We start from the raw sequence: 15037 nt of genomic DNA, 5'->3' as shown, positions 1-15037 counted from the left end.
GCGTCTGGGCATGGCTGCATCCAGCAGCAGTGCACAGGAGGGAAATCTGTGTGGTGGGGGATCTCTGTGGTGGCAGTGGGTACCAAAGCTCTGTCAGAAGATACCCAGAGCATCCTTTGGTCAGGTCAGTCCTGAATGGCTCCAGCCACGTGGGTGAGGCAGGGAAAGCCACCTCACCCGAGGGACACGGCCCGGGGCAGCCGCTGTCCCACTGCCACAGCCTGAGGCTGTGCCATGGCTGGATGCGGGGAGGGGATGAAGACTTTGGCCTCGGGGGTTCACCCTCCCCAGCCCGGCAGGACGCGCGGCTGCCCAGGACTGTACCTTTGGAGTGCCGGCATCGGTGGGCAGAGCTCCAGAGGCAGCAGCTCCACGTCTCCAGGCAGGTCTGCGGTCACCAGCTGGCCCCGGGTCCGCTTACAGCCTGTTTCCAGTTACAGCCGGAGCAGGGCTCCGTGCCACCACACCACACCACGCCGGCCCCGGCGCTGCCGTGCCTCCCGGGAGCTCCGCGTTCTGGCACCACGGAGCCAGCCCAAGCACCTCCCGGCTGTGGCAGCAGCTCTCAGCACATCCCCTTCCCTGTCTTCAGTTCTGCGTCATTGTACATCCACTTTCACACACCTGTGAGCAGGTGCAGAAGCCCAGCCACAGCTCTTGCCACTCCAATCACAGCTTCAGTGATGCTGGGAGCATGGGGATAAACTGGACCCTTCCAGCAATGTGACAATGACAGCCATCCAAGCCCCTGAGGCACTGCGGGATCTTTCTTTGCTCCCCCAAGCACCCATCACCCCCCTGACCTGGCTAATCTCCACCCCCTCCAGTTCCTGCCTCCAAAATGAGGATGGGGACCCAGCATATGAGCAATACATGGCAATCCCTGCCTGCCAGCTGCTGCCTGCTCCCCACGAGGGAAGTGTTATGGGAGGAGATAGGCCAGAGCAGATGCTGGAAGCACAGACCAGCTGGGCACGATGCTGGCGTGCACCCAGGAATATGCTGGCTGGCAGCCCTGGAGCCAGGTCACAGCCCTGTGCCATCACCTCAGTCCCAGAGCCAAGCCCAGGAGCTTTCCTGGGGCAAAACAGCCCCGACATAAAATGAATGTGGGGAAGGGGTGGTAGGAAACACGGGGTAGAGGGTTCCAGAGAAGGAGGGGGTGCTCAGGGGAGGCCGCTCTGCTCTGGAGGGCAGTGGGAATGTGTGGCTGTGGAGAAGGTGGGAAGGCAGAAGGTGAGATAGGGGAAGAGAAAGACAAAAAGCAGACAGGCAGGAACAGGCAGGGACAGGCAGAGGTGAGGGGATACCACACATCTTGACCGGGAGAACCTGAACTGCAGCATTCACTTAAAATCCACCATCGCACACAAAGGTCCCTTCCCGGCCAAGCCGCCGCGGCACCGGCAAGCCCAAGGGAGGTGCCACCCAGCCGGGGCACCCACAGCCACTCACCTGGGCTAGCCAGTTGCCCTGCACGGCGTGGGGCTGGCTCGGTGCTCTGCCAGTGCTGTGCTCCCAGCTCCGCTCCCTGCAGGGACCATCCCTCCCCTGGCAGCTGCGGGACCATCGCTGCTGCACGGAGGGACCCAATGCATATTTGATGACTGCTATTATTCTCATCTCCACTCATGAGCAGAAGGATGGGAGCTGATCTTCCCTCACAGAGCTGGGGAGCAGCAGGGAGGGAGCGGCTGGAGGGGTGAGGGTTCTCTCCTCCCGTGGTCCCTGTCCCTTGTATCCCTGGTGACACAGCTGGACTGTCCCACATCCCTCCCGGGATGTAGATGAGCCTCAGTGTAGCGCCGATATACAGCTGGAAAATGGCCCTGACCCATTCCTGCCCCCAAAACCAATGGAAGTTTAGCAAAAATCACAGAACATGGGAGTGAGGAACAAATGCACCCCCTCACACCCCTCTCCAAAGCTGGGCTGGGACCAACCAGCTGCAGAGGTTCTGGCAGAGATCTAGACACCCATCACCCCAAAAATACCAGAGCATCCTCTTCTCCCTGCACGAGCAGGCCATTCCACCTCCCTTCAGAACACTTCAGTCTCCCCACTCCAGCACTGGGGTTCTGCATCCCACCAAACTGGGGACCTTTTCCCTGCAGTGATGGAGCCTGTGGCTCTCCCAAATGCAGGGGCAGAGAGAGCATCTTGCTGCAGCACCCGAGCCGGGAAAACCTCCGCTTCCTTCTCCTGCAGGCAGGCACGTCCCAGCCATAATACGGTGGGTATTTATTATGCTGATTCCTCAGAACGCGAGGGCTTAACTGCAAATTACAATCAATAGCCCCAATCCCCTGGGGGCAGGTTCATCATTTAGTAGGCACAACCAGAGGAATTCAAAACTATTTGCCAGCCATAAATCCTCCTCTCTGCAGCCTCCCCAGCCGGCTCCGCGCCACTCTCGATGGCTGGTTGGGGTGACCCTTGTCAGCATTTGAGACAATTAAGCTGTCACTGCGGATCGTGACTCTTATATACGGCCCTGAGCAGCACTTTGAGATGTCACCGTGATGGGGTGAGGGGAGCCGGCTGAGGCGAGCCCGCTGCAGCAACCGTCTCTCATTGAATTAAATGAATGTATTTGGAGGCAGAGTCGCTTTTTATTACCTTGCAAACGATTCCTGACTAAATTAAATTATAAAAGGAGTGTTCAGCCAATCAAACCTGCTTGATTGCCTGGAACAGGCATTTTAAACAGAGCACGCCTTGAGCCGTCGCTGGTTCCAGCGCTAGATGGAGGGTGGCTGATGGGCTGTGGCGAAGCTGATCCACCCTGCTCCACACGTGGAGCGCTGCACGGCTGTGCTCAGGCAGGGGAACAGCCCCAGGGATGGGGCAGAATGAACGCAGCTCTCTGAGAACAACATGAATGAGCCTGGAGGCAGCTGGAAGAGCAGGGGAAAGGCTGGAGCTGCGGCACAGAGCACCAGCAGGGCTGCTGAGGGCGGCTTTCTCTGAGTGTCATCCAGCCAAGGCTCTCCTCCTACAGCAGAGAAATGCAGGGTGCTGCTCTTTTGGGAGCAAATCCACAGCTCCTGCCTGCACCCATCCTCCTGGAGAGCCCTTCTCCCAACACACAGCAAGGAGACTCTGATCACATTTCCCCAGTGAGGGGTTCTGGTCAATGCATAAAATCCCAGAATGGTTTGGGTTGGAAGGGAGCTCAAAGCTCATCTTGTTCCACTCCCTGCCACTGGCAGGGACACCTTCCATTATCCCAGGTTGCTCCAAGCCCTAGCCTTGGACACTTCCAGGGATGGGGCACACAGCTTCTCTGGGCAACCTGTGCCGGGGCCTGACCACCCTCACAGGGAAGAATTTCCTCCTAACATCTAATCTGTATCTCCCCTTTCAGTTTAAAACCATTCCCACTTTTCCTGTCACTGCATATTCTTGGAAAAAGTCCTTACCCACCTTTTTTATAAGCCCCTTTAAATACTGAAATGCTGCAAATTCCACAAACCTCAGGGGGCTCCAGTACAACCCTAATGCTGCAGCACATTTCCCCCTCGCCCTTCGAATTTTGTCTTTTCAGGACTTGGAGATCTCTTGGAGGCAAACTCACTCCAGCACGAACTGCAATGTTTGCTGCTTTTAACATCAGTGCAGAACAATTAGGGAAGCGCCTGGAAGAAGGAATACTGCAATTAAATGGTGCATTTGCAAATGCAGCTATAAACTTGCTGCTGAAAAAGCTACACTCTCTGAAAAAAGAAGTTGGCTTCTTCTAGCTTAACTATTTTTACTTCATCCCCATTCCAATTTTAATCATGTATCTGTTCATTTTGAACAGGATAAAATGCCCATTTTCCTAAATGAAGCTAATTAGGCAGAGGGGTTTTTAACAATGATATGCCAAAATCAATTTGAAACACACACTGAGGTAGCACCAGCTATTCAAGGACAGGTTTTAGCAGGTAACACTGTGCATTTCAGCCTCACACCAAGCACCCCCTGGCTCCCAGCACTACCTGGGCTGAGGATGAAGCCCTGTCAGCAGTTCTGGTTGCCCGGCTCCATGCCAAGGCTTGGCAGGCTGCAGGATTTGGATGGAAAAGTCAGAAACTCAGGGACAAAACTAAACCAAAATTAGTCTTTGTGAGGGTAACTCTGCCTGCGCGACCTTCACGGGAAATGGGAAGGGTGAGTTAATGTGCTGGAACAGCATCCCACCCAGCTCACACCGGGAAGGGCCAGCTTTCCACTGCCAGATCAGGGATAATGTGGATAATTTGGAGCTTGTTCTCCACTTGCTGCCTCCGTGGTCAGGATTTCCTCTGAACTCCAGCTGTGAACAAAGCCAGGAACAGGGAAGGGAACTTAGAGAGTTCAAAGTCACCTTCTTAGCTTGGGCACTGTGTATAGTATCTACTTATCTCCCATCACCAGTCTCTTGCAGCCACTTCACCTTCTATTGCCCCCTTAAATCTCCTGCCACAGCAGCCAGAGTTCCTCAGGTGGACAAAGGTAAAAAAGAGTTAGGAAACACACCAAGCCATCTACCCACCATTCACATGAAATAACAACTTTTTATTTTCTCAAATAAAATAATCCTTCCATTTCTGCTCTATCAGGTTGTGAGGGGTGGGGAGGAGCAGGGAGGAGGGGAGGAACCCTGCTCAGCCAGGTGTCACACCTGTCCTCACAGTTCTGCATCCACATCAGACCGAACCCTTTTCCAATGAAAGAAAATAAAAGCTATTGGCAGCTCTTGATCCCAGAAGACAAGAGCTGTCCTCTATCAGGCACTCTGAATTGTTTAGCAATAGTATTCAATGGAAAAGCATGATTACAAAAATCCCAGATTTCTGATGAACAATATCCAGACAAGCAGTGTTTAACAGGGCTGGGGTAAAGCTCATGGCATGGGGTGGTACCTTGAGCTCCAAAGAGCTGTGACTGGAATTTAGGGGCATGGTTGATGAGAATCCCAGGTTGGGGAGTAAAGGGCAGGACAGCTCCTGCCCAAGAAAGGAGGAAGCTCCCAAGGCAGCCCCTCGATGAGCGATATGCCAGAAGTGAATCCTTACCCCAGACTACGGATCTTGGATCGTACCCCACTGCAGTCTGGCCAGGTTAATTAACAATTACCAGTTAAAATTCTCATCTCTCAGTACCAGTTGGACCAGGATGTCCTACAAACCCCACTGCAAGGCTAGGGAGAGGCACAGAGTGCCAGGTTTCAATGTTAATTGAGGTGGGACCACTAAAAATTGGGGTTGTCTCAGCTTCAGAGACATGTCCAGCGAGCAGGGGAGTGAGAACTCTGATTCTGTTTCAGATCCATGCTTAAATTAAGTGAATGGATAAGCAGCAAAGCATAAGCAATGTTCTCTCAGCCCAAAGCAGAGGGACAGATTTGTTCACACAAAACCAATCACTTCCCACTGGGAATGCACATGGATCCATGTGCAAACCCTAGGAGGGGCAGGACACTGCTGGTTGTGGAACTGTGTCCTAGAAGAACTGGCTCCTTTTCAATTTTTAAGAAACATTACTTGGCCTGAAATGCTGTGAGATGGAAACCCATCTTCCCCATCCCCACCTGCAAGCACAGTAGCCTCATTTTCTGCCTTTCTCCAAGAGAAGGAGCTTCACAGAAGCTTTCCTGGCTCTGGAACACATCTCCCTTTTTCTTTATTTTTTTTTCTTTTTTTTTTTTTTTTGGTGTATTTTGTTTTGTTTTTACGTGGTCAGTTCCAATTGCAGTGATTAAAGACAAGGCCAGGCACCAGCAGTTACTTCTTTACAATCTGAATGACATCTTCATGCTCCATCATATGGGTTAAGCCCACTCTTTGAGGGCTGTACTTTGTGCTTGTCCCCTTTGAAGCAAAAAATGGGGAGAAGGGTTAGAAGACCAGTCAGAGACACCTGAAGACAAGGATTCCAGCATCTGTCTAGCACTTACCCACACCAAGGCATATTTGAACTGGCTGGCTAATGATCTGTGAATCCGATGGCACTGCAAGACAGACAGACAGAAGTTGAAGTATTTCAATGACACCACTTTGCAAACAATTTTTTCAATACCCAGGAATTAAAAGAAACTCAAATCTATGCCAGAAATCACAATAAAGACTTTAGGAGCCAGTTAACAGCACTTGAAACAATACAGAACAGACACAGGAACCACCAGCCCACATAAAGCCCCATTCCATTGCTTCCATGTGCTTTTTCACTGGGCTGCATTAAATAATTATTGTTTAAACCTTTTATAGCAGCTGTGAAAGAAACCTGAGGCAGATAAAATCGGTAAAGGCAACAAAAGGAGAAGCCCAACTAAACACTGACATGTCCTGAGCTTTATGAAGCACAAATCACAGCAGGTCCAAGAGGAATTGCCTTCTGCACACAGGGAAATGTAAATGATGCAGAAAAATTACCACATGTTCCACAGAGGCCCCTTTCCGTAGAATAATGGCATCTGTAAAGTCTGGTCTCTCTGTGGAGAAGCAGAAGGGGGGGAAAAAGCATTGGATTTCTATCAAGTGTGTTCTAAAATGCTGACACCATCTCACATCACCTTGTGCTTACTACTCCCAAATTCCTCCTTCCTGCTCCCAGACAGAACAGGGATCCAGTACCTGAAAGCACCGAATCAGCTCTCCACTACCCACAAGTGCAATTACCCACTCCACACAGTCAGCAGCTTCCTCACAACCCACCTGATCCAACTCCATCCCAAGCCTTTGACTTATGAGAAACAAAACCACCCAAGTCAAAACACACCTGCTCAAGGAAAACCAAAATCCCCAAGATTTCAGAGCTTAACAAGCTCAGAGAAAATTCCTTGATCTCCTCACATCCACCCAAGTTCAGCTGTTCACAACCAAACAGAGCAGGGTACAGATGTGCCTTCATCATTGGGAGAAGCTGCAAGTGGGTTATAAAGCAAAAGGAGGTTCAAAGGCACTTCCAAGGGCGTGAGAATCACCAAATTTCTTGCAGTAGGAACAGGAAACTTCTTCTGGGTTGTGATGGGCTGAACAGTTCATCACAGTGTGCATAACAAGGAAAAAAGCTGTGAACTCACACACTTTACTCCCTTATATCATGCAAAGGCTTATGAAAATTCAGCTCTTGTAAAATACAACAGGAAGGCCATAGTGGGATCCACACATGGTGGGATCAGGCAGAGCAGGATGCATTTCCCAAGAGCTGAAAGATGATTTGGGAGGGTGTAATTCCAGCATTTCCAAGGCACCAGCCCTGCTGGCAGCCTGTCTGCCTTCCATGGGCAGCAGCATTTGTGCCTTTCAAACCTTCTGCTCAGCTCGTGGTCACTTACGTCCCCGTTTCTTGGTGTAGATGCAGGTGAGTGCCAGGTACTCCCAGAGCTTTTCCAGCAAGTAGTCCAGGTTCAGCTTCATGCCACAGCTGCAAAACACCAGGAACAACTGTTTACTGCTGTTGTGATTTAGGGATCCAGAAGAACAAGGTAAGATGTCTTTCTTAAAGTGATGGAGAAAGAAATGAGGGGAAAGTCTTTAATAAGGCAAGGAAAGAAAAAACACAAGGTGAAACGACCTTAAACTGAAGGAGGGCAGGGTTAGATTAGGTATTAGGAAGAAGTTCCTTACTATAAGGGTGAAGAAGCACTGGAACAGGTTGCACAGAGAGTCTCTGGCTGCTCCATCCCTGGAATTGTTCAAGGCCAGGTTGGATGGGGCCTGGAGCAACCTGATCTAGTGGAACGTGTCCCTGCATGGAGAAGCCAAGCTGCCTGCCTCTCCAGGGGAAGGAAATCTGGGAAAAGCTGCACAGCAGCTCTGCTTCCCACCCCACCAGCCCTGGGAGAAGTCCCTTCCTGGGAGAAGCTGGAGAAAGGTCTCAGAAAGCGGTGAAATGAACCCCACACCAGGCAGAGCAGCAGAAAAGGCAACATGACAGCTCCTACCTGATAACAACACTGTGGGGCCTCCGAGCAAGACGATCCACCTCCTCCATGGATATCTGGTCAATCTTGTTATAAACCTAAATCAAAGGGAAAACAACACAGCCCTTAGAAAGGCAATTCAGCAAGATGTGGAAATAACAAGGCAGCTCCAGCACCTGAAACAGAAACACAGATCCTGTCAGAGGATAAGCCAAGACTCTCAGTAAAACAAACTATTAAAATTCAGAAGCCTGAATATAAATTTTGGCCTTTTGAAATTCTCCCTTTGGGATGACTTGGAACATGTTCTCCAGTGTCTTTGATTTCAAACAGATTTCAAACAGACCCAGTGGCTACAAACAGAGCCCTAAAGGGACCTCTGGCACACAAGGCACCAGACATGAAAAGCCAAGCATGGAGCTGGCAGCAGAGGAATCGGAGGCTCTGCATGTGGGAGCAAACCCCCGGCACCAGGATTGGAAGCTCTTCTGCTCCAGGGCAGCAACAGCCACAAGAGGGCCCAGGGAACACACACAGCACGGCTGCACATCCAAAGCCTATAAAAAACTCCCTGTTGAGCCGTTTTCCACCTCTTAAACCCCAAACCGTTACTGTTTTAGGAGCCAGGAACAAGGGCATGGAGTAATAGGACAAGGGGGAATGTCTTTAAATTGAAAGGGCAGGGTTAGATGGGATACTGGGAAAAAATTCTTCCCTGTGAGGGTGGGAAGGCCCTGGCACAGGTGCCCAGAGAAGCTGTGGCTGCCCCTTTCCTGGAAGTGCTCAAGGCCAGGTTGGATGGGGCTTGGAGCACCCTGGTCTTGTGGGAGGTGTCCTTGCCCATGGCGGGGGGGGGGAATGAGATAAGCTTTAAGGTCCCTTCCCACCATTCCATGGTTCTGTGAAGTTCCAACTTTTCCTTTGGCACAGAAAAGAGACGCTGGATGTGACAGAAGCCAGGCTGCCCAGGATACTCACATAGAGGCACGGCATGTAGACCCTGTTTCCTACAATCACATCAATGAACTCATCGGGGGAACAATCCTCTCTGAACAGGACCTCGGCGTTGAAGATTTCTGAGGTGGACACTGTCAAGGCCCAAATCCAATCACACCACAGGGGCTGAGCTCCCTTGTGACAGCCTGCTGCCAACCAGCAAGGACCAAAGTGACACCAAGGCTGTCCCACAGCAGGAACCACTTGAACCATGAGCTGCTGATGGCTTCAGGGTCTCCTGTTTTAGGAAAGGATACTGTATTCGTGGAGGATGAGCTGAACCAGCTTCTCAGAGCACTGAGTCAATGTGACAGTGGAGTTGAAGGAGATGCCTCCACCCTTCTTGGGCTGCAGGAGGCAAAAAAGCAGCGTAAGAATATTCTGCAAATTCACAGCCTGCTCAGCCTGTCCAACACAAGGGGCAGCACAGAGTGAGCTCAGCTTTGAGCGGGCAGGCAGATACAAGCTGTGCCTGCAGGAGCTCAGGAAGCCTCACCTTGAAGTAGATATTGGGCTTGCTTTTGTTCAGACGGATTCCTACAGATTCCAGTTCTTTCTCCAGCAAGGCCCTGCAGGGACACTGCACATTAGCACCCATGAGGCTGAACGTGGCCCAGACCTTTCTTTTGCAACTCTTGTGTTGATACAGCCTTGTCACAAGCTTTCATTACAACCTAAAACCCACCTAATGCAGGTCAGAGTCTGTGCTGGAAATCCAGGTTGACATTCCTGTCTCTGACAGCCATCCTGTAGGAATGACCCTTCAGCTGAGCACCCACACCAGTCAGTAGGATGCTTCTCATGGAGTCCAACCTCCACCTCCCACTCAACAGTTTAATTCCTCATTCCCCAGGTGCTCTCCACAATTCCTCAGAGAGGTGGCATGTTTTCTGGGCATGTGGGAAGCCCTGAGCCCGGCCCACCTCCCACGCCCAGCACACACTCACCTCTGCACTTCGCCCTTGGTGGCATCCAGCATCATGATAACAACGTCTGCTGTCCTGGCCACAGCGATCACCTGCCGGCCTCTGCCCTTCCCTGGGGAGACAGGAGGTGGATGCACATCAGCAAGAGGAACCAGCTCAGTTCTGTCACAGATGGGGACTCCTGCCCTGTGCAGCAGCTTGAAAGCAAGGAGAAAGATCCTGCAGCACTGTTCTGGCTGCTGTCAGCTGCTGAGAGCCCTGGCAGCAGCTCCAGGCAGCACAGAGAGCTCACCAGAGATCAGTGCCAGAAGGTGCCTTAGGAAACACAGGCACTGTTCTGGTGACCCAAGGGAATGGCTGGAGCTGTGTCAGGGTGGTTTAGGTTGGATATTAGGAAAAAGTTCTTCCCCCAGAGGGTGGTCAGGCACTGCCCAGGCTCCCCAGGGAATGGTCACAGCCCCAAGGCTGCCAGAGCTCCAGGAGTGTTTGGAGAACACCAGGCACAGGGTGGGATTGTTGGGGTGTCTGTGCAGGGCCAGGGTTGGACTGGATGATCCCTGTGGGTCCCTTCCCAGATGTTCCATGACTCTCTGACTTCCTAAGCTATCTTCAGACACAAGCAGCCAATGAGGACAATGACAACACAGAGAGACAAAGCCAACGTCTCTTCCCAGAACCAGGAGTCATGGGAGGACTGGCAGGAGCTCAGGGAATTACTCAAACATGGTTAGTGTTTAGCTGTAATTCCCCCTCCGCCTCTCCAGCATCTTTCTATAGATTTCCTCAGCACCAGAAAACAAATGAGCCACTTAACACTCAGGCAAGGAGGTGAGAAGTGACTGGCTTGCTTTGGCTCCCACCTCCAGAAAACCATCTTTCTGCTACATATAGACCCTTACGTGGGCTCAGGGATAGGAATCGTGCCTCACGTAAGATCAAGGACTCAAAAATTTGGAAAGACAATGTAAGAACTCTTGGCCCAGGAAACCTGTAAATATCTGAGACACCCAGGGATGCTACTGAGGGCAAATCCCTCCTGTACATGAACACAGACATGAGCCAACCTTGAGCTGCTCCTTCGATGATTCCAGGCAGATCCAGCAGCTGAATATTGGCTCCTTTGTACTGAAAAGGAAATGGAAGGATGGAAAGTTGAAAGCTTTTTGCAGGGCACCTGAGCTGCCTCAAAAGCTCCAAGCATATGCTGGGGGTCCAAATCCTGTGGAGAGTGGAACTGGGTGGAACTGGCAGGGCAGGGGAATTCTGCACAAAGCTCATGGCTCTGTCCTGAGGCAAATTCCAGAGCTAAGGGCTGTGTTCAGCAGCACATACAGCTGTACATTAGATCCTGACCCCCCTAAAGCATCCCATGACTGCAGCTGGACAAAGCACCAGGAAAACAGCACAGCAGTCACATATTCCCAAGTTGAGGAAATGGAAAGGAAAAACAACCCTTTGTTTCTTGGTCTAATGAGAAAACTCAGTAATGAACAAGTGCCACATCTCTTACTGTGATAGATCAAACTATTCAGCTGTGCTGCAGGTCCTAAAGTGCCAGGAAAAAAAATAGGAGACTCTTCATTCCTAGGATTTGCAAGGCATTGGCTCTCCAGCTGTTGTTGCAGCTCACAGCTGTGCTTGAGTATGTTACATTGAAGTCCTTTTCTCATCAATACAGTTATTTTCATTATTTAACTGCCCTTTCGATCCTGACCCAGATTTCCTCATTACTCTTGGACACTTTTCAGTTTGATGCCCTTTATCATTTGCTTTACTGATGGCTGCTGAGGTCACCACTAATAAAACCCCTCAAGGACAGGAGTAGCTGCATTTTGTTTTGAAAGTGATCACAGCACAGATTGCCTCTGTAAAGCTTCATTAAAAACAAATCTGTCAAGGTTTGCAGCCAGCTGGTCCCTGGCACTGACAATGGTTCTACAAAATCCAGTTGAGAATTGTTGTATTGCTCTGGTCAGTCCAAGAGCAGCACAAAAATCCTGACCAGGAAGCCAATCCTGAACTGTTATGGAGCTCAGGGAAGGGCTACATCAGCACTCAAAAGTTTAAACCAAAATTCAGCTTTGGAGATGTTTGGATGTCTTTGCTCCTTAGTGGCAGCACAAGTGTGGCTGGTGCAAACACACATTTACACAGCTGGGTGTCCCACCACTTCCATGCCAAAGGGAGGAGAATCCTACGTACTTCTATGACTCCTGGGATACAGGTCAGCGTGGTGAACTCGTACGACGCGGCTTCGCTGGCGGTCGAGGTCATTAAACTCAAAAACGTGGACTGAAATGCAAGAGATCAGCATCACTGGCCAGGAAAATGAAAAGACTCAGCAAAACGAGCAACACCAAAGTGCTCCTCAGGCTGTGGAAGTCGTGTTGTGGCTGTTCCAGGCACAGGGACTGAGGTGGTGACACTGTCACGGAACAGAGGTAAATCCTGCATGCCCCCCTTTCCTCAGCAGTGCTGTGGCTGGGCAAGAACAAGTTTCAGGCAAGAACAAGTTTCACAGGGCAGAGCACACAAAATGAAGGAGTGTTTCCTCACCTCCAACTTTCACCTAGATCATAGAATCATGGAATGGTTTGGGTTGGAAGGCACCTTAAAGCCCATTTCATTCCACCTCCTGCCATGTGCAGGGACACCTTCCACTATCCCAGGTTGCTCCAAGCTTTGTCCATCCTGGCCTTGGACACTTCCAGGGATGAGGCAGCCACAGCTTCTCTGGGCAGCCTGTGCCAGGGCCTCCCCATCCTCACAGGGAAGAATTTCTTCCACATATCTCACCTAAATTTCCCCTCCTTCAGTGTGAACCCATTCCCCCTTTTCCTGCCACTACAGTCCCTGACAAAGAATCCCTTTCCAGCTCCATCGTGGCCTCTTCAGATACTGGAAGGTGCTGTGAGGTCTCCACACAACCTTCTCTCCTCCGGCCCCAAATCTCCCAGCCTGTCTCCACAGGGGAGGTGCTCCAGTCCTTTCTTCAACCTCGTGGCCTCTTGCTCCAACAGTTCCATGTCCTTCTTATGCTGGAGACACCAGAACTGTGCACAGTACTCCAGGTGGGGTCTCACAAGGTGAGCTTTAAGGTGCCTCCCAACCCAAGCCATTGCACAGTTCCGTAATCCCAAATCTGCTCTGCAGCCATTGTGAACCACAGCCTGGAAGCACAGGGAACACAGACACTCACTGACCTTCCCCACAGAAGGAAATCCAATCAGTGCCACCCGGGCATCTCCTGATTTCATCACATCGAAGCCCTCGCCCTTTGCAGCCGGGGATTTGGAGGGTTCCAGCAGCTGAGCTCTGTATTTTGCAAGCTTTGCCTTCAGCAGGCCCAGGTGGTACTCGGTGGCTGCAATGACACAAACCCAACAGCTGGTTGGCAGAAAGTTGCTGGTAATTCACTTCTGGAAACGAGAACCTTCCTAAAAGGAAACACTTATGGATCCTGGTCAGCATCTTAACCACAGCCAGGCACAGAGCTGCCCCCAGCTGCTCCATCACCTGGGCATTGAGAGCAAACCTTCCAGGGGCCTGCACAAAGTCAGAGTTGAGGAAAACAGCCAAAAAATTCCCAAGTTAAAAGAGCAAGGCAGAGGGAGAGCAGGTGAAGGAATGAAGGTCTGAAGGGAGCCAGTTCAGGAGAGAGAGATCACAGAGGGAGCAGCCCCTCCTCACACCCGGTCACATTCAGCACCCCAAAACCAGCAGCTTATTTTCCCCTGCTCCTTTCAACTTTTAAAGACATGTTTAACTCAGAGCTCACTTGTGTGGAAGTACTTTACTGCCTTATTCTCAGCAAAACACTTGAATCTACACCTGAACCAGAAAAAAAGGAAGGTAGGTGTCTCACTTTGTAACAGGTAAGGGCATGAAACCAGGACCTTACAGGTTTTACTAATGTTTATTTCTGTTATTTACCACAGCCTACAGCCCGCAGCAGCAGCTCTGGCAGAGCCCCTGGGGAGCCCCCGGACCACTCAAACACCACCTCAAGGACCCCCCCACAGGTCCCTGAGCCCCCTGTGCCAGCCCCTCCCAGCTCCGGGGGGAGCAGGGCCTGCAGCACAGGGCAGGAAAGAGGGCAGCCCCCGCCCTCCCCAGGGCCCCTCACACACACGCCCACCCCAGACCCAGAGCTCACCTTGCTCCCCGACCTGCCCCAGCACCCCCGATCCAGCCCCCTGTGTCCCCAAACACCCCACAGCTTCACAAACCACCTCCATCCTGCCTCCCCCATAGCCCTGACCTGCACGTCTTTCCATGGACCCCCTCCCAGACCCCCACAACCCCGAGCCCCCCACAGTCCCCAGATCCTCTCCCAGCCCCCCATAACTCGCAGCCCACCTGACCCCCAGACTCCCCAGAGTTCCCCATCACCACTTCCCCCGGACACCCTCCCAGCCCCCCACAATCCACAGTCCAGCCATAACCCCCAGTCCCCTCTTCCCTCGGACCCCTCCCAGCTCTCCCATAACTCACAGACCATCTGTGCCCCCCCCCAGCCCCTCACACCCCCAGCCCCCCCCTTAACCCCCAGCCCACCTGCCCGCCCTCTTCCAGGACCCTGCCCGCCCGTTGGCCCCGGGTCCCTCAGCCCCCGGCCGCCCTCCGCACCTTTGTTCTTCTGCGTGCGGGCGATCTCCTTCTCGATCTCCGAGATCTTCTCCAGGATGCCCATGGCGGGCCCCGCTCAGCGCCCGCCGGAAGCGCCGCCGGCCCGGCCGTCCGTCCCCGTCACACGTCCGGGCCGCGCCGCACTGCGCGCTCCGGCCGCGCCCCGAGCCCCGCGCCCCGGGTTCCGCCCGCCGCCACGGCGGGGGCAGCGGGAGGGTCCCCAGGGAGGTGACCCCGGGTGGGTGCGAGAGCTGCGGGGCCGGGAGGCTACGGAGGGGGATGCTCAAAGGGAAAGGTCTCAGAAAGCGGGGGAGGTGTTAAGGGAAGCCCCCCACCGGGACTGCCTCCTCCCGCTCCTCTAATTAAGGCTGGATCCTGAAAGGACCGCAGAGCCGGGTGGGGGTCGGGCTCTTCTGCGACATGACAAGAGGAAACAGTCCCAGGGAGGCCAGGGGAGGTTCAGGTTGGGTATCAGGAGGAATTTCTTCCCGGAAAGGGTGATTAGATATTGGAACAGGCTGTCCAGAGAGGTTGGGGGAGTCCGCATCCCTGGAGGTGTTCAGGGAAAGACTGGATGTGGCACTCAGTGCCACCA

At 52.5% G+C, this 15037-nt stretch overlaps 1 protein-coding gene across 1 annotated transcript; it reads right to left on the bottom strand.

The window, feature by feature from the left end:
• Positions 1-4521: 4521 nt before the first annotated feature.
• On the bottom strand, positions 4522-14560 carry DRG2 (developmentally regulated GTP binding protein 2). The gene is made up of 13 exons (XM_039560544.1): positions 14443-14560; positions 13017-13177; positions 12016-12105; positions 10878-10938; positions 9835-9925; positions 9384-9456; positions 9145-9235; positions 8870-8967; positions 7913-7989; positions 7304-7392; positions 6399-6457; positions 5924-5977; positions 4522-5837 (listed from the first exon to the last, which is right to left on the bottom strand). Exons 1-13 carry the CDS (start codon positions 14504-14506, stop codon positions 5751-5753), a joined length of 1095 nt encoding a protein of 364 aa, XP_039416478.1. The 5' UTR covers positions 14507-14560; the 3' UTR covers positions 4522-5750.
• Between the last annotated feature and the right edge of the window lie 477 nt (positions 14561-15037).

Source organism: Corvus cornix, chromosome 14 (assembly GCF_000738735.6).
Source record: "Corvus cornix cornix isolate S_Up_H32 chromosome 14, ASM73873v5, whole genome shotgun sequence".
NCBI classification, from domain to species: domain Eukaryota; kingdom Metazoa; phylum Chordata; class Aves; order Passeriformes; family Corvidae; genus Corvus; species Corvus cornix.
The sequence above is the reverse complement of the archived record's forward strand: the minus strand, read 5'-3'. Positions and strand labels throughout refer to the sequence as shown.